Raw genomic sequence first — 24,307 nt, forward strand, 5'->3', positions numbered from 1 at the left:
GCAGCCCCCTAGTGCAATAATGAGGAGATGAGGGCAGGGCCTGTAGCAGAGTGTGGCAGAATGAGAGGAGTGAAGGGAGTATATTTGAGAGATATTTCATAAAAATTGAAACATGAAGACTTGTCAAATGGTTGGATATGGGGAGGGGCAATGACAGCATGAACATTTAAGGATGACACTTAGGTTGAGAGTCTGTGTGATGGAGAATGGTAGTGGTCTCCACAGTAATAGATTTATGAAGCGGGCAATGTTTTTTGCGGGGATAAGTTCAGTTTTAGACATGTTGAGTTTTAGATGCCTGTGGGATATTCATTTCAAGATGTCTAATAGGTAGGTGGAGATACAAAACTGGAGGCCAGCAGAGAGGTTTGGACTGGATAAGTAGATTTGACAATCAACAGCATAGAGATGGTATTTGAATTTGTAGGCACCAGTAAGATCACCAAATGAAATAGTAATAGAGAAAATGACAGAATAGAACCCTGTAGGACACAGATGGCTAGTGGTCAGATTTGTATAAAAATCCAGCAAAGGACATAGAGAAGGATCAATCAACTCAAAGAGAACCATCAGACAGTAAAGTCCCAAAAACCTAGAGAAAAGTATCAAAGAGAAGAGGCTAATCAGTAGTGTTAAAGGCTACATAGAGGTAAAAAGAACGAAGATTGGTAAAGTGACTTTGGATTTGACACTTAGAAAATTATTTTGAAGACAGGTTTTAGTTGAATGATGATTAGAAGCCAGATTGTAAAGAGTTAAGAGCGAAAGGAAATATAGTAATGGCACTAATGCCTTTTCAAGGAGTTGAGTCACAAAATGCAGAAGAGATATGAGATGGTAATTGTTGGGGATAGAAGCATCAAGCGAGGGCTTTTTGAGGATGGAGGAGACATGAGCACATTTGTAGTTAGTGGCCCTTCTACTGACCAGTAGATAGGGAGAGTGATTGAAGATAAGTGAGAGAGTGAGGATGGTGGAGGTGACAGTCTGTTGGAGTAGAAGGAATGGAATGGGATGGGATCATTTGTCCAGATGGAGAGGTTTGTCTTGGTAAAGAGAAGAGCCACTTGTTCATGTGAGACAGGGATGAATTAGCAGCAGAAGTTATCTGAATGATGAAATGAGGAGCTCTTGGTAAATAATTGCTTCAGATTTTTCAGTGAGATACAAAGTAAGGTTCTTGACTACATTTGGGAGATTTGGGAAAGGATTTAAAGTTTTGTAAGAATAGCTGTGATGAGTGGTATATTGAGTTAATTAGGGAGGTATAAAGGATGACCTAGTTTCGAGGAGGTCCCAGTTGAGTTTATGTAACATAAATTTGCAATGGATGTGGATTTTTCTCCTTCATTCAGCAGCACATCTAAGAGTAAAGACAGTGTAAGAGTAAAGTTAGACTTGGTAGGGCACAACTGGCAATTTGATAAAGTGGTAAAGGAACTTGATAGAAGAGGATAATATAGATTTGAACTCATTCACCAAGAGGAAAAGCCAACTGATAACCCATTAAATGTTTAATGATTGATTGTATATATCAAGTATTCAATAAGTATTTTATTAAATGATCTTTTGCAATAATTTTTTTTGTTTTTGGTTATAGTGGATTAGTTCCACTTGCCTCCTTTGTTCTCTTTTATTCAACCAAAAGGTTGAAATTTAGTGAATCTGTTATGATTTTCTATAAATTATTTAACCTCACTGTATCTTTGGCTAACTGCTTTTGTAGGCTATATTAGTAAGAGTTGTGTCTCATTTTTTATATAAGAAAAAATTATTTTCTTACCCTTATTAGTAATTATAAAATTAATCTTTTACATAAAGAGGGAGATAACATTTGTTATATAAAATGAAAGACATTAATATTTGTTATTATAGTGTTCATTTTTTTAACTACCTTTCCTTTTCAGTTTTCTTGGCTGGATTCTCATTCCAGTCATACCCACTAACAATCCCACAAGGTTCTGTCTTAGTCCTTCTTCTTCTTGTATACTATTTATTTTGGTGAGCTCATTAACTTTATTGGTTTAAATGATCTGTATTGATTCTCAGATTGATTTATCCAACCTTAACTTTTCTGCTGACTTCCAATCTCACATCTCTAGTTGTCTGTTAGACTCAACTATTAGACTCAACATGTCCAAAAATGAACTCATTTTCTTTCTTTCTAAAACCTCCCCCCTTTCAAAGTTCCCTATTTCTGTTTAGGGCACTACTATCCTTCTAGATCCCCTGCTTATCAACCTTGTTTGGGACATCTTTGAGTCCTCATTTTCCCTCATATCCTTTATCAGATTTGTTACCAAAGCCTGCCATTACCTTTCCCCTCCTCTGGTACTACAGCCACTCTGGGGCAGGCCCTCACCACCTCATGTCTGGATTATAGCAATAGTCTGTTCAATGCTGTAATGTCCAGCATTTTCTTCGACTGTTGCCCCATACCAAGATTTTGCTCTTTCTCATTCTCTGACTCCTGAATTCCCTGATTTCCTACAGTTCCCAACTAAAATTCTCACCTTTCACAGAAAGTATTTTCCCTAACCCTTCTTAATTCTAATGACTTAACTCTAAGGACTTAATGATTTCCTCTTTATTCTTTATATAGTTTGTAGTACATATTTGTTTGCAAGTTTTCTTTCCCCCATTAGATTGTAAATTCCTCAAAGGCAAGGACTGTCTTTAGTCTTTTTTTTTTATTCCTAGTACTTAGCACACTGACAGTGCTTAATAGCTACTTATTACCTAACTGACTGCCTCCTTATTTCTCATATTGTCATTGTGTCTATCATTTCATTATATTGTTGAACTATGTGCTGCTACATGATGCCATTTGAATCCTTTCTAGAGGGGAAAATATTCCATTTTGTTATCAGTATTGGTTAGAAGTCAATTGGAAATACAAAAATGCTCTACTAATAGGCATTGTTTGTTGCCCAAGTCTCTAATGATTATTATCCTTTCTGTACACAGTAGCTCCCATCTCTATGCTTGTCACACTTTCAAAATAAAATTAGCATTTAATTTTCTGGGTTACCCCAACCTTAGTAACTAAAAATGCTATGAATTTTCTGACAATTATTATAATAATAACAAATATGTAGTGATTTTGAATTGTGGATTTAGTATTCCTTTGTATTTGTGGCAACATAACATTGGTAGAATGCTAGCTTAGAATCAGAAAACTCTGTGATGGTATCCTACTAGCTATGAGACCTTAGGTGAATCATTTTATTGTACATATTTTTGGCAATTGCTTTGTGGTATGTGACTGTGATAGGATATTATGTTATGAGAAATGATGAGCAGTATGTTTTCAGAAAAACATGGAAAGACATAGATGAATTGATGCAAAGTAAAGTGAGCATAACCAGGAGAACATGTAAATAGTAACAGCAATATTGTGAAATGACCACTTATGAAAAACTTATCTATTTTTAGCAATATAATGATCCAAGACAATTCCAAAGAACTTAGGATCAAAAATACTATGCACTGCTAGAGAAAGAACTGATGGAATCTAAATACAGTTTGAAGCATTTTTTTACTTTATTTTTTCTTGATTTTGTTTTGATTTTTTTTTCTTTTACAACATGAAATATGTTTTATACATATATATATATATACATACATGTATAATCTATATCAAATTGCTTGTCTTTTCACTAAGTGGGGAGTCACAGAGAGTAGGAGAGATTTTGAAACTGAATTTAAAAAAAATGAATGTTAAAATTATTTTTGATGTGTAATTGGAAAAAATTTGGGAAAAAAAAGACTTTTTTATCTACCCATCAACAAATTATTGACTTTGGATAGGTTCTCCTTCTCTTCCTCCTCCTCCTCCTTCTTTAAGGGATGTATCAGATAAAGAGTCTATATAAAAAAGTTAATTAGGCTGTTAATAGAAAAATATACATACAAAATATGTGAGTTTCGATTAAAGGAATATTTGTGACATTGTTCAAAGCAAAATAATTATTTATAGTATTTATATTTGTATCATTTATAATAATTATTATTTGTATCATTTATAAAGAATGCATTGTTAGACTTTTATTATGGAAAATTCAGAGTTGGAAATAATACTCTAAGCAGCAGCAGTGTTGTTGTCTTTGCTTCCTTTGCTTCCTTCCTTACATATCCTATTTCTAAATGCTACTTACCTGAAAAATCATAAAGTGTTTTTATATTGCTTTATTCTCTGCCAAAAAAAATCTTAGTCTGATCTCCTCTTTCCTCCTCCCAGTTAATTCTTTTGAAAACAGTACTGCCTGAATTAACTAGTGCTTATGTTGGCATTGTAGAGTGACTAATTTAATTCTTCAGGGTCTTTGCAGAATGGTAATAAAGTTTTGTTTCAAACAGTGCAATGGAGAGAGGGCTAAAGAAGAAGCAGCCTCACATTTTAATAAACTATTTGAAGTTCTGGAAGAGAAGAAATCTTCTATTATCAGAGCAATTGATGCTTCAAAGAAATTAAGATTAGACAAGTTCCAGACCCAAATGGAAGAGTATCAGGGACTTTTGGAAAATAATGGGCTTGTAGGATATGCTCAAGAAGTACTTAAAGAGACAGATCAGTCTTGTTTTGTTCAGACAGCAAAACAACTCCACCTCAGGTATCATTTTTGCCTTTAATTAAAAAAAAACTTTTCACGAAGTTTAAAGCAACTGTTTCCTTCGCAACTGTTTCCTTCAACTTTATTATCAACAAATTTTATGATGTTGAACAAATTCATTTAACTTCTGTTAGCCCTAATTTCCTTTTGTATATAATGGGCATGATACTTTTTATTTCTTTTTTCATAGTTTTTATGCTTATTTTGTTGTATACTTAATTTTCATTGTTCTGAGGTGCATTATGTTTATATAGTTTTGAAATGCTGTACACTTAATTTTCATTGTTCAGGGGTTGGAAAGGGGGTCTTTCTTATCAAAGATCCTAAGGGATTTAAAAAATATATTTAGTTTTATAACATATTGATGTTAAATTATTTCTTGTAGAATCCAAAAAGCCACTGAATCTTTGAAGACCTTTAGGCCAGCAGCTCAAACATCTTTTGAAGACTATGTTGTTGATGCATCTAAACAAGAAGAGCTTCTTGGAGAATTAGCTTTTTTCTCTAATGGTATGTGTATGTACACAACACCCCCCCATATGCACAAATCTGTCTTTTAACCTTAACTGTCATCAAAATCTTTCAAATGATCAATGGAATTTCAGTGTTGGAAAGGGTTTCAGATACTTTCTGGCACAACCCATCCCTGAACAAGAATCTCTTCTACACTATATAAAACAAAGTAGCTTTTGCTAGAGTTTTCCCTTAACTCTACTTCCAATTTCATCCTACCAAAACTGCTTTCTCCAAAGTTACTATCAGTATCATAATTGCCAAATTCAATTTACTTTTCTTACTCCTTATTCTTGACTTTTCTGCAGCCTTTGACACTGTCTATCACCCTCTCTTCTTTGATATTTTATCTCTAGGTTTTCATTACATCTCTCTCCTGATTCTCTTCCTACATCAGACATATCCTTCTCAGTTTTCTCCTTTGCTTCATTTGAATCTATATCTCATCTGCTATTAAGCAGATAGGTATTCTGTTGGGATCTATCCTGGATCCTCTTCTCCCTTTCTGCTACTTCACTTGGTGATCACATTTGTTTCCAGGGATTCAATTTTCATTTTTATGCAGATGATTCTCAGATTTATTTGTCTCTCTGCTGAGCTTTAGACTCATATCTCCAACTGATTATTGGACATCTCCAATTGAATGTCCTGTAGACATCTTAAATACATGTCCAAAACTGAATTCATTATTTTTCCCCCTAAATCTTACCTTTTTTTTACAGCCTTCCTCATCCTTTTAGTCTTACCTTTTTTACAGCCTTCCTCATCCTTCTAGTCTAGTCCTCCTGGTTCTCAATTCAGTTGTCATCCTAAACTCCTCTGCAACTCCCATATGCAACAAGTTTTTGAGTCCTTTGTAACATCTCTAATATATTCCTACTTCTCTCCTCTGACACTATCATTCATTTATTCCATCACATTCTACCCTAAATCTTGATAATTGGAACTTATCTGTTAATGGAACTTAATTATCATTTAAATATATTTATTGTTAGTATTTATTGTTAACAAGATGTGTCTCCATTCTTATATTCTAACAGTGCTTATTTTTTATATGCTTAAGAAATGTTTTCTAGAGAAAAGACTTAGTTCAGATGCTTGCTAGCTAAGGAGTTATGGGTTAATTCCCATAGAATTTCGACTAAGACATATATAGACATTTAAAAAAAACTAATAATTGCTTAGAAAAATATATTAGTAGTTAATGAGAAAAATCACAATAATTTATTTTATATACTTCTGTTTTTTTGTTGTTTGTCCTTCATTCTTTTTTTTTATATTTTTTTTTGTAAGACAGTGGGATTAAGTGACTTGTCCAAGGCTACCCAGCACTAAGTATTAAGTGTTTGATCTGGATTTGAACTCAGGTCCTCCTGACTCCAGGGCTGGTTCTGTATCCACTGTACCATCTAGATGCCCCCTTGTCCTTCATTCTTGAAGAAAAACCATGACATCAGGGAAGTGATGCCATTACATGCAAGTAATTGGATTTAAGTGGGGGGGAGTCTGTGCAAAGTCACCTTCCTCACTTTCTCCTCCAGAGCCATCTGATTTCAGTGTACAGATATGGATTAAGATGACTGGAGATGACCCTGGTTGTTGTGGGAGACTTAGGTCTTTTTGAGCTAAAACCTTTTAACAGGTCTCAGTTTGACTGAGGAAAGACCCATTCAGTGGTTAAGGCTAGGTAAAAAAGATGTGACAAAGAGACAAAAGAATGGACACTTTCGATTAAGGCTGTTAAGAAAGAAATGAAGAAAAGTAATAGTGTCTCTTGCATAGTCAAAAAAAAAATGTAGTGGTGGGATGGGGAAGACCCTTAGGGTTTCTGGCCAAAATAGATATAATTGTTATATTTACATTCTCTCTGAGCCAAGCTGGGGCAAAATAATCATCAAATGAGACTTGGCCAATCAGTGACCAGAATGAACTGGGGTCTGTTAACCCCATGATATCTTACCAGGCTTCTAGACAGAGCATCCACAGGTAAGGGGGGGAAAAAAGAGAAAGGAAGGAAGTAGGGAACCGTGTAACCAATTGGGCAGCAGTGGGACCACTCCTACTACTCCCAGAGATTGTTGTTTGTTCTTGAAGACCATGACATTTTTGCCTCTTCTCTTTTTTACCTAGTAAGCCTTCTCATAGTCAATATAGTGAATATTGTTAATATTCACTATATTAACAAATCCTTGCATTTGCTATATATATATGTATATATATATATACACACACACATATACACACACACACACACACACATATATATGTATATATATGCATATATATATATAACTAACATGATGTGTAGTTCAAATTGAGTACATTTAATTATCATTGTATTGTTCTTCCTTCTTCCATCTTTTTTTATTGGTAGGCACTAATTGGTGGTGGAGTGGTATGTCAGTAGTTCCTTGTGTACAGACCTGGGACCTATAGGACACAAAAAGAAAGTCTTACATGTACATCTAGCCATAGCATGCTTTTCTTACAATTCTTCTCCCTATTTTATTACTAATATTTTGAATAAAGTATGGGCCACAGTTCATGGCTCTTCTGATATGGAAAACTTTTTTAATGTACTTTTTTTTAATCCTTGTAGAAATAGAAAAGGTTGAGGAACTTAGAGAAGGAATAGTGTAGGGAAAAAGAGAAAACAGAAAAAAACCCAAAAGATTATAAGGAAGCTTGTATCTTTCTTTCCATTTCTTTCATTGTAACCATTCATTTTAGATTAACTTTACCAAGGAGTATTTTGCCAAAACATATGTAAGATAACATAAAGAGATATATACCTCTTTAAAGTCTTTAACCCCTTTAATTCCCTGAAGAAACTGAGAAAGGTAGACTAATTTGCTTTCTAGATCATAGCTAATTATAGCTCAGAACTTTGTACTCATAGTTTTTTATTTGCTCTTTACTTTATATCATGTGATCTCACCATTATCTTTGCCCCTGGACCTATATTGTTTGCTTTTTTTAAATAATTTTAAATGTTTTATTTACTTGTTTTTCCAACCACATACAGCGGTAGTTTTTAACTGACTAATTTTTTGGTAAGGTTCTGAGTTTTACATTTTTCTCCCTCCCTCCCTCCCCCTGAGAGTAAACAATCTGCTATAGTGGCTACTTCTATCTATCTATCTATTTATTTTTACCAGACAAAAGAATTTGAATTTTATTCAGAACCCATCAGAAGACATTTTCCCAATAACTCATGAGAAGAACCCTTTGTTACAATGGAAAGGGAACTTTCCCTTTGAGGGTTAAATGTCTAGTTTTGAAAACTGAGATTGAATCAGGTGTATATCATGTGTACTCTTCTTAATAACTGAAACTCTTGTCTGAAAAATGACAGGGTCAGCCTCAGCCCCTTCCAGGTTCAGATCCCCTATGGGAAGGCTCCCCTCGCTCTTTTTTTTAAAATTTTATTAATTTAATTTTTTTAATTCTCATTTTGTACAAATTTTTTTTTACATTAATAAAATATTCTTGTTTAAGAGTAAACAAAATACCCCTTCCCCCATGAATATAGACTTGCTTGGGCGATAAAGTAAAGGGGAGAGAAAAAAATTAAAATTAAAAAAAATAATAGTAATAATTGTAGGTATGGCCAGGTGGTTCAATGGATGAAGCACCAGGCCTGGAGCCACGAGCACCCGAGCCCACATCCAGCCCCGTAGACCCAATAATCACCCAGCCGTGTGACATGCAAGCCATCTGATCCCCACTGCCTTGCAAAAACCAAAAAGAAGGGAAAAAAAAGACCCAAAATAAAATAAAATAGTAATAATAGTAGGGGTGGTTGGGTGGAGGACAGAGCACTGGCCCTTGAGCCAGGAGCACCCAGGTCCAAATCCGGCCTCAGACACCCAAAGATCACCCTGTTATGTGGCCCCAGGCAGGCCACCCAGCTGCACTTGCCCTGCACCCTCCCCCAAATAATCATAACAAAAAAATGTGCTTCAGTCTTTGTTCCCACACCAACAACTCTGTCGTGAGTGGATCTCATTCTTTATGATAAGTCCATCACAAAAGTTGCTTCCATATTTTTCCAACGTTGCCGTTGCTGATCGCAACTCCCTCCTTTCTTATTTCTCCACTACCATGTACTATATTTTCTCTCTCCTTTCACTCTGACTCTACTGTAGGGTCACTGAGTGGCACAGCAGACAGATCCCTGTTCCTGAGGCCAAGAAGCCCCGAGCCCCCATACCACCCCTTAGGCCCAGAATCCACCTGGCCCTGTGGTCCTGGACAGGCCTTCCAATCCTAGCCCCTTGCAAGAAGTAAAAAAGAAAATGTGTTATATCTGCCCACTCGCCCCCCATGGTCCATCCTCTCCTCCTTTATTCGCATCCCTCCCTTCCCCCTGTCCCCCCCTTCTTACTCCAGATGTCTATATCCCATTGAGTATATTTGCTGCTTCCTCTCCTAGTCACCTCTGATGAGAGCAAAGGTTCCCTCATTCCCCCTTGCCTCCCCCCTTCCATATCATTGCAATAGCTCATTGTAATAAAAAAAAAATCTTATTATGTGAAATATCTTGGCCTATTCCCCCTCTCCTTTTTCTTTCTCCCATTACATTTCTCTTTTTTTCTATTGACTCCATTTTTACACCATATTTTATCTTCGAATTCAGCTTTCTCCTGTGCTTCAACTATAAAAGCTCCTTCTACCTGCTCTATTAACTGAGAAGGTTCATATGAGTATCATCAATGTCATTTTTCTATGCAGGAATACATGCAGTTCATCCTCATTAAGTCCCTCATATTTTCCCCCTCTCCTCCAATCTCCATGCTTCACCTGGGTCCTGTATCTGAAGATCAAACCTTCTGTTCAGCTCTGGCCATTCCAAAAGGAACCTTTGAAATTCCCCTGGTTCATTGAAAGTCCATCTTTTTCCCTGGAAGAGGACATTCAGCCTTGCTGGGTAGTTCATTCTTGGCTGCATTCTAAGCTCTTTTGCCTTCCGGTATATTGTATTCCAAGTCCTACGAGCTTCCAATGTAGTTGCTGCTAAGTCCTGTGTGATCCTGACTGCAGCTCCACGATATTTGAACTGTGTCCTTCTGGCTGCTTGTAATATTTTCTCTTTGACTTGGGAGTTCTGGAACTTGGCTATAATATTCCTAGGGGTTGGTTTTTTGGGATCTCTTTCTCAGGGGGATCGGTGGATTCTCTCCATTTCTATTTTGCCCTCTGCTTCTAGAATATCAGGGCAATTTTCCTGTAGTACTTTGAAAATGATGTCAAGGCTCTTCCTGATCATGACTTTCAGGTATTCCAATAATTTTTAAATTATCTTTCCTAAGTCTGTTTTCCATATCAGTTGTTTTTTCAATGAGATATTTCACATTTTCTTCTAATTTTTCTTTTTTTTTTTGGTTTTGAAATATTGATTCCTGATTTCTGGTAAATTCATCAATCTCCCTGAATTCTATTCTTTGTCTGAAGGACTTGTTCTCCTCAGAGAGTTGTCTTATCTCTTTTTTCCATTTGGCCAATTTTGCTTTTTAAAGCATTCTTCTCTTCCATAACTTTTTGAACTGTTTTATCCATTTGCCCTAAGCTGGTTTTTAGCATGCTATTTACTTCAGCAATTTTTTTGATTTCCTTGACTAAGTTGCTGACTTCATTTTCATATTTTTCCCTGCATCTCTCTCCTTTCTTTTCCCAGTTTTTCTTCCAACTCCCTCATTTGATTTTCAAAGTCTTTTTTGAGCTCTATCATAGCCTGATCCCAATTTCTGTTTTTCTTGGAGTCTTTAGATGCAGGAGCTTGTGCTTCCTCATCTTCAGACTGAGTATTTTGATCCTTCTTGGGCTCATTTGCAAAATATTTCTCAATAGTCTTCCTTTTGTTTCTCTGCTTGCTCATTTTCCCAGCCTGGGCCTAGTTTTGGGGTGTTTCCTGAGCTTTTGGGACACTCCCACAAGGGTCTCAGTGTGTGAGGGTCTGTTCTCCCTCCTGGTTTGTGAATGACCATATGTGTCCCTCTCTGCCACGGGGCTGAGGTGGGGGGGGGGCTGCTGTTCTATGGGGGGGCCTAGATTGTGGTCAGGATCTGAATGTGGTCAGAGCCCCAGAGTCCTGTTCCAGGGGCAGAGGACAGAGCTGGGCAGTCTCTCTTCACTCCCCTCCCTCAGCTCAATGGGCTCATGCCCTGGAGGCTCCTGCTTATGGGCTCCACCTGCTTCTGTTTCCGGATCTGGGCTGCCTAAAGTCCAAGCTGCTCCCTGTGTACCCTGAGGGCTGGGCTCCACATGCTCACTCTGGCAGAGGTCCCCCGTTGTTCCCCCACTTTGTGCCGGTGCTCCCCTGGGTGCAGCTCAGGAGACTCCCCCGCTGCTGTGAGCTGAGACACCCAGCGCCCTGGGGCTGCCTCTGGGAGGCTGAAGTTCTTTCGCTCTGGCGGGCCACCCCTCTGACCCCCGGGGAGCAGAGCCTTTCTGCTCTTTTCCAGGTTACCTTGAGTAGGAGAACTGCCTCGCCAGGTCCCTTTTTGGGTTCTGTCTCTCAAAAGTTTAGTTAGAGTCCTTAGTTTCAAGTTTTATCAGAGAGCACCTAAGACTTGATCCCTTCTTGTTGCCATCTTGGCTCCCTCCTATTGTTCACTTTTTAATTATTCTGCATCTAAATACCGGAAGGGAAAAATGTATTTTTCCCTATAAGCAGTAGAATCTAAACAAAGTGATTGTATATAAATCTGTGGAATCACTTAATATGTGACCTTTTTTAAAAAACAAAATTAAGCCAATGACTTTCAAAGTTTTCTTCATTATTATATTTCTGAACTTTTCACTTGCTCTTTTGTATATATGTCTTTTTTTGGGGGGTAGATTATTACTAACCCCAACTTCCCAAATTTCCTACCCCCACTTAAAAATGAGAAACCTTTATATCAGATAAGCATAGTCACATAAAACTAATCCTTAATTGGTTGTGTTTGAAAATATGTCTCCCTTTGCATCTAGAATCCTTCATCTTTATCAATAGGTAAGTAATTTTTTTAAATTGTTGGTCACTTGGAGATGTGAATGTTCTTTGAATTGTTCAGCATTCTCAAGTTTTTAAAAATTTATTTTAAATAGTATTACTATTCTTATATTTGTTAACTTTTTTCACTATTGGTTCTTACAAGTATGAAACTTGAATCTTTCTGAAGATCCTTTTCATTCTGTGATTCTTTGAAACTTCTGAAAGTTTTTCTGAAACTATATCTTTTATTATTTCTTATGGCATAGTAATATCCTACTATATCCATAGGTGATAGTTTGTTTATCCATTCCCCAATTGTTGGCAATTCCTTTTAAGTTCTTTGCTTATAACAAAAAGATTACCTAGAAATATTTTTGTAAAAATAAATATTTTAATACATATTATATGTTATTCATTTTTCCTTTAAGTGGTTAGATGCAATGCAGTTTGGTGTTTATATATTATATTAATTTATTGTCTGAGGTACTTTTAAACATTATATAGTTTTCCTTTTTATCTCTTTTAATCAAGTACTTTCATTGTATGAGCTCATGGTTGATATTCTTACTTGTTTTTCAATTCTCTTGAAACAGATTTTAGTTCTAGTTTCTTAATATTTGTAGAAATCTTTCTGTTTAAAGTATATTTCTTTTAAAATATCATATTATTGGATTTTGCTTTCTAATTTTTTCTCCTTTCTTCCTCCCTTTTATGGATGAATTGATCCTATTAATGTTCATGGCTATAATTGTTAATAGTGTTTTTCCTTCTACTCTCATTTACAACTCTGTTTGCCCCTCCTTCCCTAGTAGTAATCTATAAATAATAAACACTGCTTCTCTTTTACTGCCCTTTTTCTGTCTCCATTAGGAATGCTTGGAAGTCCTCTATTTCGTTAATTATTTATTAACTGTATTATACTGAGTTGTGATTAATTGCAGTTTGTTATATCATGATTTTTCCTCCCCTGAATTAAACATTCAAGATATCAAGGATTCTTCCCTCCCCCCAAAAGAAAAACTATAAATATAACATTAATATTTCTTCTCTGTTGAAAGTAGATGTTGATGCTTTTTTTTACACTTCCTTAATTAATTTTTTTTTTTTAAGAAATTAAATTTAGGGAGGGTGGGGGGAAATTGTAAAATTCAAAATCTTAGAAAAAGATACATATTACTTTTGTATATACTTGGAAAACAAAATGTTAAGAAATTTTAAAAAATTAATTAATTAATTAATTAATTTAGATTTTGCAAGGCAATGGAGTTAAGTGGCTTGCCCAAGGCCACATGGCTAGGTAATTATTAAGTGTCTGAGGTCGGATTTGAACCCAGGTACTCCTGACTCCAAGGCCGGTGCTCCATCTACTGCGCCAACTAGCCACTCCCGAAATTAAATTTATTGAAGCATTTTATTTGGCCAAAAATAGACTTCTCCTGCATTTATATACAATCCTACTTATAATGTCTATATTCCCTTTATTAATTGAAAAGAGGAATATATTCTTTAACTTTGGTAGCAAAATTATTGATAGATTTTAATTTTTATTAAAAAAGTGAGTTTTCCATGCCTGTTATATCTTCCTCAAAAGCCCAAATTCAATTTTTTTTCTAGCTATGTTTGTCCTAAATTGAAACTTGAAATACTTTAAAATTTTTATTTAAGAAAGCGAATGGAGATTATGTATGTAATTGTTAAAACTTTTATTTTGGATCTTTACAATACATTCCAGTGATTCTGTTTTCATTTTTCAAAAGTCAAATTCCCCATGTTTGGTCTTTGAAATGATTAAAATTTGCTTAAAATTGCAAAACATAAATTAAAAATTATCTCTAATTAGAAGTTTCCTTTCAACATATGATAAATAAAGGGAAAAAGCTGAAAAAATAGAGTAGATAGTATTTAGAAATTATTATATATTTAGCATTATAGGTATAGAGTATGTGTATATATATATATATATATAATTTTTTATTTTAATCTCATTTCCCAGATATTTCTCCCATTTCTTTTGTTTTCTTAGTTTTTAGTTTTTTTAATTGTAGTAATAAATATACCTATTTATTTTCTCCCATATCAACTCAGTTTTTAAGGTCAATGCAAGAAACCATAGCATCATAGTTGCTCTTGAAGAAAAAAAAAAACCTGAGTCTAAAATGTATGTATTTAATCTTGTTTTCTTTTTCATTTCTAGGTGTAGGTATACCAGAGATCAATGAAGAACAGAGCAAAATATATAATAATGCCTTGATATGTTGGCATCATCCTGAAAAGAAGAATAAAGCTGATAGTTATATTCTTGAATATCGAAAGATTGGTAGAGAAGAAGAAATGTTAACTTGGAATGAGACAGAGGTCTATAATACCAGTAAAATAATTTCTGATCTTGAAAGTAACAGTAGCTATGCCTTCAGAGTGAGAGGATATAAAGGTTCTGTCTGTAGTCCTTCCAGCAGAGAAGTGATTCTCCATACTCCTCCAGCTCCAGGTATTATGAAGTTTCAAAGAATCACAGAATGAAAAAATATCTTGATAAATAATCTACTTACAAATTCTACCTCTAGTTAAAATTTATTCATCTGAAACTACTCCAGCGTAATATCTTATAATTTTTTTTGGTGGTCTGCTGACTTAGAGGTGACAAAATAGCCTGTAGTCAAAATGTGTCAACATTATTGTTTGAGAATTACATTTGGAATGGAAGAATGAAATTGGATGTTTGAAAATTCCTTTCTTTTTTAATTATTGTTATTATTTTTAATTTTTTTTAGTTTTTTTTTTTTGCAAGGCAAATAGGGTTAAGTGGCTTGCCCAAGGCCACACAGCTAGGTAATTATCAAGTGTCTGAGACCAGAATTAAACCCATGTACTCCTGACTCCAGGGCTGGTGCTTTATCCACTGCGCCACCTAGCTGCCCCTCCACTGTGCCACCTAGCTGCCCCTATTTTTAATTTTTTTTTGAATTTTACAATTTTTCCCCCAATCTCTCTTCCCTTCCCATCCCCCCCACAGAAGGTATTTTTTACATTGTTTCTGTGATATACATTGATCAAAATTGAATGTATTGAGAAAAAATCTTATACTTAAGGAAAAAATAAAATATAAAAGATAACAAACTTACATAATACATAAGATAACTTTTTTTAAAAAAAATTAAAGGTGATAGTCTTTGGTCTTTGTTTAAACTCTGAAATTCTTTCTTTGGATACAGATGGTATTCTCTATTGCAGATACCCCACAATTGGCCCTGATTATTGCACTGATGAACTGAGGAAGTCCATTAAGGTTGATCATCACCCCCATGTTGCTGTTATGGTGTACAATGTTTATCTGTTTCTACTCATCTCACTCAGCATCAGTTCATGGAAGTCTTTCCAGGATTTTCTGAATTCCCATCCCAACTACAATTAGTGTTCTCTAACATACATATACCACAATTTGTTCAGCAATTCCCCAGTTTGATGGACATTAACTAAATTTCCAATTCTTTGCCACCACAAACAGAGCTGCTATGAATATTTTTGTACAAGTGATGTTTTTACCCTTTTTCATGATCTCTTCAAGTCCTAGTAGTGCTATTACTGGATCAAAAGGTATGCACGTTTTTATTGCCCTTTTGGGCAAAATTCCAAATTGCTCTCCAGAAAGGTTGGATGAATTCACAGTTCCACCAACAATGTATTAGTGTCCCAGATTTCCCACATCCCTTCAACATTGATCCATTGTCCTTTCTGGTCGTATTGGCCAGTCTGAGAGATGTGAAGTGATACCTCAGAGATACTTTAATTTGCATTTCTGTCATCAGTAATGATTTAGAGCAGTTTTTCATATGACTATGGATCGCTTTGATTTTCTTATCTGTAGATTGCCTCTGCATATCCCTTGACAATTTGTCAATTGGGGAGTGGCTTTTTTTTTTTTATAAATTTAACTCAGATAACTTTTTAAATGAGTTTTATGTTCTTAAAAGTACCCTGTTCCTGTGATTTATTGGTATACCTATAGAAAATTTATTGAACTTGTTTAACAGAACTATCATTTGTATATCCAAATGGTAATTTCCAATGGTGAGATTCAAATAAATTAATAATCAGTTCTCCACCTTAATGACCTTTTTAAGTATGCAAAAAGATATATCGAAATGTAGTTTAATATTTCATGCATTTAATACTAAAATAAGAACAATAAAAGGTACACAAAACTAGATTATGTCATAATTACTCATGAATGTATCCTATTGGAGCAAAAGCAGTCACATGACCACAGCAGCCAGTGTTTGGAAACTATGCAGAATCCAAATTCATTCTGCTTCTTTTTTTTTTTTTCATCTACTTCATGGCTTTCAAAATGGGCAGTAAGATAACCTTTGAAATCTACATTTCAGGGGTGGCTAGGTGATGCAGTGGATAGAGCACCAGCCCTGGAGTCAGGAGTACCTAGTTCAAATCCAGCCTCAGACACTTAATAATTACCTAGCTGTGTGGCCTTGGGTAAGCCACTTAACCCCATTTGCCTTGCAAAAAAAAAAACCTTCAAAAAAAGAAATCTACATTTCTATTGGTTCATTGGTTTCACCTTTTGGGGAACACCAGTGCACTCATAATATCTCAACCATAATTTTGGGTGTGTAACAAATTGAGAGGAATGGGAGGAAAAAAAGGAGTTAATATAAATTCCCAAAGTAGAGAAAAGGATACTTTTCTACCATATATGACAACAAATTAGTGAATCTACCAATTAAGTGAAACAAATGACAGCTTGTCTCACCCTCTATTTGACACTTTTTCTGTTCACGTTATATGTGTAATCAAAACAAGGGAATTAAAATGCAGTATTTCATCAAAGATATAATGAATTTTAAGAAATGAATAAATAAATATTACAAGTGTAGTTCTGTCCATTTTTTTTACCTGTGCGTGAAACGAACATTACTAAAACATTGTTGCGCAAATGAACATTAGATTAAAGAATGTAAATTTGTGATTTTCACATTGGGCAGCTGCCCAGTTGTCTACTTTAGAGAGAACCCTGATAACAATTGCCATTTTAACAACTGATTTGATGAACTCAACATCAAATTAGATATCAGTTCTGCTGAATTGGTGTGAACCAATTGAATCGTACCACTGGAAATTTCTCATTTTGATCATTTGTCTAATGTCTTGAAGAAAAACTTCCATCTGATTCTGGTTTGTATGGCTTTTATAGATAGGGTTTCCTAATCAATTCAGGCAGAAGTGATTTCTTTTTTATGGAGTTGGATGTCAACCTAACTACCTTGTAGTGTTGTTTTGGAGGTACATACTCATTTCTCCTTTATTAGACTGGATTGTCTTTTGTATGCCAGTGTCTTACAGAGAAGTACCTGGTACAGTGAATGCTTTATTCATGAATATTCTCAATAAATGACCATTGAGTGAAGGAAATAATCATTTTAAAATCATTCTATTTTGGCCTCCCTAATTTGAAGGGGAAAATGTAAACATAGAAGTTGGTCATAGATGGATGGGGAAGGGAACATGTAGAGAGGAGTGGGTGTGGAGAGAACAGAGAGAGAAAAAGAAATTTTATCCTAAGAAAGGAAAGCTCTTACTGCTTGGCAGTATAAATAGTAAGATTGTTAGACTTGGAGTCAGAACACTTAGGCCATTTCTTGTTCTGTCATTTGACCTTGGACAAATTTGGGCATGCATCTTGATTTCAGTTTTCCCCCATCTGTAAAAATGAGGTTAGACTTAGAACTCTAAAGGTTCCTTCCACAGCTATAATTATTAGGATTGTATAACTTAGTAAGTTTGACCATATTTTTAATGTTAAATTTGATAAAGAAGTGCTCGATTTGGCAGCACATATACTAAAATTTGATAAGGAAAAATTTGCAATTCTGTTTCAAAGTTTTCAAAAATCAGAATTATGATGAAATTTCTTAAGGTTTATCTTTTAAGTGTGTAGATGAGAGATAAATAAAGTAGTCTAAAATAATTTGGAATGAACTATCAGTTCTCTAGGTCTGGGCTAAGATTAATTGGTAGATTCACTAATTTGTTGTCATATATGGTAGAAAAGTATCCTTTTCTCTACTTTGGGAATTTATATTAACCAATTTTTTTCCTTCCATTTCTGTCTTCAAACTTGCATTTCTTAGAATTGACAGCATGGTGTTTTCAAATAGTCAAATATCTTCATTTCAATGTATTAAAAAAAAAAACCTTGACTGTGCTACTTATATATTCTGTCTCACATTTTTGTTTTGTTTTGATTTTTATTTTTAGTTTCACCTTCTCTTTCTCCTTTCATCTCTTTCCTACCTATTTAGAAGGCAAGAAATATGACAATCCCTATACATATGTAGTCATGTAAAACATTTTCCACATTAACCTTGTTCTGAAAAAAAAATGCTTCAGTCTCTGTAGTGAGTCCATTGGTTCTCTATCTTAAGGTGGATAGCGTTTTATATAATGAATTTTTTGGAGTTGTTGTGGATCATTGTATTGATTATAGTTATTAAATCTTTCACAGTTAATTTTCCTTGCTATACTCTGTTACTGTCTAGATTGTTTTCCTGTTCCTGCTCACTTCACTTTGCATCAACTCATGCAGATTTTCCTGTATCATACAAATATTTCTTTGAGCTTTGAGCACAATAGTATTTCATCACAGTTTGTTCAGCCATTCCCCAATTGATGGGCAAATCTTTGTGACAACAAAAAGAGCCATTATAAATATTTTTGTATAGTATTTCTGGGGGTCAAAGGGTATGCACAGTTTTATAGCTCTCAAGGCATAATTTGAATTGTTCTCCAGAATGGTTGTAGTAATTCACAGCTCCACCAGGTGTGCATTCTTGTACCTATTTTCCCAGCATTTGTTATTTCTTTTAGGGTGTGATCTTAAAGTTGTTTTAATTTGTTTTCTCTAATTATTAGTAATTTAGAACTTTTTTTCATACAATTGTTATTTAGGTTTCTTCCTCTGAAAACTACACTTTCATATTTTTAGACTGTTTATTGATTGGAAATGATGTACTTTTAAAAAATAAATTTAACTTAGTTATATATATTTGAGAAATGAAAATGATCATCAGAGAATCTTATGGCAAATTTCTCCCCAAAATTCCTATTTTTCTTCGTATTTCAGTTTCATTAGTTTTGTTTGTGCAAAAAAACTTTTATATTTTATGTAATCAAAATTATCCATTTTACTTCCTGTGAACTTAGCTCCTGTTTGATCATGAACTCTTCCCCTATCCATAAATCTGATAGGTAATTTTTTCCATGCCCCCTTGATTTGCTTATGATATCCTATATAATTAAATCATGTTCCCATTTTAACCTTATCTCGTTATATCATGTGAGTTGCATAGTTTCTGCCAGTCTAATTTCTAGTTTTCCCAGAAGTCTATCAAAAAACTAATTCTTGTTTCAATGCTGGGATCTTTAGGTAATCAAACATTTGATTATTGGGCTCATTTCCTTCTGTATATTGTGTATCTGATCTGTGCCATTGATAAATATTTCTTATCTAGTACCAAATTGTTTTGATGACTACTGCTTTGTGGTATAGTTTGAGATCTGGTACTGCAAGACTTCCTTCATGTACATTTTTTTCAGTAATTCTCTTGATAGCTTACTTTTTGTTCCTCCATTTGAATTTTGCTAATTTTTTTTTCCCCTTTCTTTGGTTTGATAAATTTAGGTAGTATTGGCTCTTCCAATATGTATCTTGACAGGTGAATTCTCAAGTACTTTATACTCTCTACAATTATTTTATTTTTAAATTATTTTTAGGGTGTGTGTGTGTGTGTGTGCGCGCGCGCTAGGCAATGGAGTTAAGTGACTTGCCCAAGGTCACACAGCTAGGTAATTTATTAAGTGTCTGAGGTCTAATTTGAACTCAGGTCCTCCTGACTCCAGGGCCTATGCTCTATCCACTGTGTCACCTAGCTGCCCCTCTACAGTTATTTTAAATGGAATTCCTTCTCTTCCTGCTGGGTTAAAAGTGTTGATGATTTGGGTGGGTTTATTTTAACAATTTTTCTAAAGTTGTTAATAGCTTCAACTAGTTTTTTAGTTGAATAGCTAGGATTCTACAAATATATCATCACATCATCTGACAAGAGAGATAATTTTATTTCTTTGTCTTCTGTGCTTATTCCTTAATTTTTTCTCACTTTTTTTTCATATGCCTTAATTTAGTTTTCAGATTTGCTTAGGTCTCCATTTCTCCTCAGCATTCTCCACAACACTATAATGAATAGCTGAAATGATTTTGGTTTCCCCATCTGTGAAATTTTTCCTTTGTATTTTGATCAAGGGAAATATCAATGCAACCATGATTAATGGTCCTGGGGGTATGAAGAAAACATTTACAGATCCTCAAATCTTTAGTAGTGTATTGTATTGCTCATTATGAATTAGATAATAGATACAATAGTCTTCATCTTGTTTTGAAGGTAGAGAGCTATGAATGGAAGTTGTCTAAAGTCTTCTAAATTGAAATTAGCTGACAGGATTTTTTTTTGCTCAAAGCCAGCTCTTCTGGTTTTTTAGATGTCTAGGGCAGAACATAATCTTTTTCATTGTATTTTTAAGGGAGTATCAAGTCTTAAAGATGTATTTTAAAAAACATTTTCAGTTGTCTTCACAAGTGCTTTCATATACCAACCTTCACATAGTTTTGTGCTGTGTTGTACAAAGAGATTGAAACTTAATTAATTTTATGCTTCATTAGAATAGTAAATCTATTTAGAATTTTACTCAAATTGATATATTGCAATTTTGAAATGTTAATAAGCTTCAAACTAATTTTAGTTGTTTGTTTTTTAAGTTTTTAGTTTTCTCTTTGATGAAAAATGTGGATTTAACAATGAACATCTATTGCTGAATCTAAAGAGAGACCGTGTGGACAGTAGAGCTGGATTTTCTCTTCTGCTTGCTGCTGAGCGTATTCAAGTGGGTTGTTACACAAGTTTAGATTATATCATTGGAGACACTGGAATCACCAAGGGAAAACACTTTTGGGCCTTACGTATAGAACCATATTCATACATGGTTAAAGTGGGAGTTGCTTCCAATGCTAAAATTCAAGAATGGCTCCATAATCCTCGTGATATCAGTAGCCCAAGGTAGATTTTGTTTTATTTTCCTTAAACATTTGGGTCAGTTTAAGACTTATTGCATTTTATGGTAAGTCTAAAAATGGGCTTAGATTCAGTAACTTTATTTATAGAGATTATATATGCTATTATTGTATTGCTATTTTATATGTTCCTTATTGCATGAGCTATCAGTGAAAAATTATACTCTTTATTGTGCTGTCTTACTGCTGGGCATCTAGGTAGTTCAGGGGGATAAGAGTACCAGGACTGGAGTCAGTAACACTCATATTCCAGAGTTCAAATCTGGCCTTAGGCACTTAATATGACCCTAGGCAAGACACTTAACCCTTTTTGCCTTGGTGTTCCTCATCTATAAAATGACTTGGAGGAAATGACAAACAACGTAAGTGTCTTTGCCAAGGAAACTCCAAATGGGGTCATGACCTGACTGAAAAATGACTAATAACAAGTAACTTCACAGCTAATTATTCTAATTCCTATTTTCCTATAGTGAACACAACTTTGTAAAAAACTTCCCTTTAATGTGATTTTGTATAATATCGCTGAAATGAACATTTGATTCAGAGCTAGGATTTTTTTTTCCATTCCCAAATCAGTTAAATCATCCTTAGAAAGAGGGTGACTGGTGTCATATATTACTTTTTAATTGTAGTTAGATTTTATGAAGATTGGAAGAAATAGTCTAGACATATAGCCCTTGTTCACTTTGTTGGCCTTACTCCCAAACAAGGGAATTTTTTTTGGCTTTAAGAATTCCAAAGAAACATTGCTGATCTTTCTGCATTAAAAAAAAATCCATGCCCAAGAATTTACCTTAGCCTATTAATTTAAATTTTTGTTCCATCTCTTTAGTCATGTCCTTCCCTTTGTGATCCCATTTGAAGTTTTCTTGGCAAAATACAGGAGTAGTTTGCCATTTCCTTTCCCAGGTGATTTTTGTGGTTGAGGAAACTGAAACTATTCCCTTCTCCAGCTTATTTTACAGATGAGAAATTGAGGCAAAAAGGGTTAAGTGATTTTATAGGCTCACACAGCTAGAAAGTGTCTGAGGCTGGATTTGAATATAAGGTAAGTCTTCCTAAGCCTAGTGCTTGATCTATTGTACCACTTAGCTGCTCCCATTAATTTAAATAAAATCCTATTATCTACTCTTCTTCTCAAAAAAATAAAGAGTAGCAAGGATTTTCAGTGAGGGATGGTATTATCTTTCCTTTAATCCCATAAATCTTAAGAGGTAAGTATGCAATTCTTAGTAAAATAGAAGAACTTATTATAGGAAACAGTGAGATAAGAATGTGTTACTAATGGAGGTATGTCTAGAATATAAAAGAAGAGGTGGAAATGCAAACAATAAGAAAAATGATTTTGGACACTTGTTAATTTTTTTTTTCAGATGGTTTTCTTGGTAGGTGTTGTAAATGTGACTTATTAGGGAGAAGATTAAACTCAAGGCAAAACCTGGATTCAAATACTAGCTATGACAGAATTGTTTTGAGAAAAGTGTTTTGTTAACATTAAAGCACTATGCAAACACAAGCAATTATTAGCTTATTTGCCCAGTACATTTTACACTGTTTTATTTTTTTCAGTTTTCTATTTAAAATTTTCTAAATGTTTAGCTGTACTTCAGTACAGAAGTTTTGTTTAAACTAGAGTGTGATATTTGAATGTGAATGTGAAAATACACTAGATCTTATGATAATTTATATATTACAGTTATTCTCTTATTTTAGATATGAGCAAGATAGCGGTCATGACAGTGGAAGTGAAGATACCTGCTTTGATTCAGCACAGCCCTTTACATTAGTTACCGTAGGCATGAAGAAATTTTTTGTCCCCAAGTCACCTACTTCTTCCAGTGAACCTGAAAATAGAGTTCTTCCCATGCCAGCATGTATAGGAATTTTCTTCGACTATGATAAAGGCAAAGTTGGGTTCTATGATGCAGATCACATGAAATTACTTTATGAGCGCCAAGTGGACTGCTCAGGTACAATGTATCCTGCTTTTGCTTTAATGGGGAGTGGAGGAATTCAGCTTGAAGAACCCATCACAGCAAAGTATCTGGAATACCAAGATGACATGTAATACAAAGATCTACTGGTGCTGCTTAGGATGAGAAATGTGAGCAGAAGGATGTCTTAGCATTAACAGTCAAAACTAATTACAAATCTCCTAAGTGCTTTTGCCATGCTTGTTTTGTGTGTTTGTGTGTTTTCCTTAAAACACAGAAAAAACCAAAATAGCTTTTTCTTCCATCTTAAGTATTCTACATTTCTTTGTGATGGAGTTAAGGGCATTTTCCCCTCAAGTTACTACTAAACTTGTTGGTTAGCAACTGAATTTTGTTTGATGAGTGTCTTTGTGAGTTGAAAATATATGTAATTTGTCAACTAGCAATTTTCATCTTAATTTTTAATTCAAGAGATCTCATTTTATAGAACACTTATGTTTGTTTTCCCTGTTTTAAATCATGTCTATGTCTTAAGAAAGATTATTTCTAAAAATAATTTATGGAGAGAAGTGAGTGTTAAACAGTGTCTTGCATTTGTTTTTAATAGGAAAATAAAATTTATAGACAAATAATGGACAAGGGGAATTAAAATGATGGTAACATACTTAAATAGGGAAGAATCAATTTTAAAATGTTATCTATGCTATTAATTATATATGTTGATAGTACTTGTTCTACCTACTTACTTTAGCTGATTTTTTTTTGAAAACCAGCTCCTCTACATTACATATAAAATAGTACTATTTAAAAACGTTTTTCCCCCTGGAAATAGAAGCTGTTTTTCCTAAACACTCCTCATATGGAACTGTAATAAACTAAGTTTCTTATTAGACATATTAAAATTAATTCAAAGGTGGATTTTTTCAATCTCTGTAATCTTTAAGATTAATTTAAAATAGCTTTAATTTATGTTCTCCTTTGGGCAAACGTTGTAAACTTGGGTGAAGAGACTGATTTTGTCTTCAATAAATAATTTTAGGAAATCTTGGTTCCAAATGCACTGATATTTAAATGAGATTATTTGCTCTTTGACCCTTTTGATAGTTTATTTAATTTCATTTAGTATGAT

The 24,307-nt window shown here is 34.3% G+C and overlaps 1 protein-coding gene across 6 annotated transcripts in view; it reads left to right on the forward strand.

Moving 5' to 3' along the window:
* The window catches only part of TRIM36 (tripartite motif containing 36), an 86,060-nt gene that overhangs the window by 47,445 nt on the left and 14,308 nt on the right, over window positions 1–24,307 (forward strand). For 4 of the 6 annotated variants that reach the window (XM_074207409.1, XM_074207408.1, XM_074207406.1 and 1 more), the window contains 5 exons: window positions 4,360–4,613; window positions 4,999–5,123; window positions 14,300–14,593; window positions 20,933–21,230; window positions 22,958–23,567. In XM_074207409.1, coding sequence (XP_074063510.1) covers window positions 4,360–4,613; window positions 4,999–5,123; window positions 14,300–14,593; window positions 20,933–21,230; window positions 22,958–23,312 — 1,326 coding nt within the window. In that variant the 3' untranslated portion in view covers window positions 23,313–23,567. Of the gene's footprint in view, window positions 1–4,359; window positions 4,614–4,998; window positions 5,124–14,299; window positions 14,594–20,932; window positions 21,231–22,940; window positions 23,568–24,307 lie in introns of those variants that run through there. The other 2 variants (XM_074207411.1, XM_074207407.1) reach the window with 2 other exon arrangements.

Source organism: Macrotis lagotis, chromosome X, assembly GCF_037893015.1.
Source record: "Macrotis lagotis isolate mMagLag1 chromosome X, bilby.v1.9.chrom.fasta, whole genome shotgun sequence".
Lineage (NCBI taxonomy): Eukaryota > Metazoa > Chordata > Mammalia > Peramelemorphia > Peramelidae > Macrotis > Macrotis lagotis.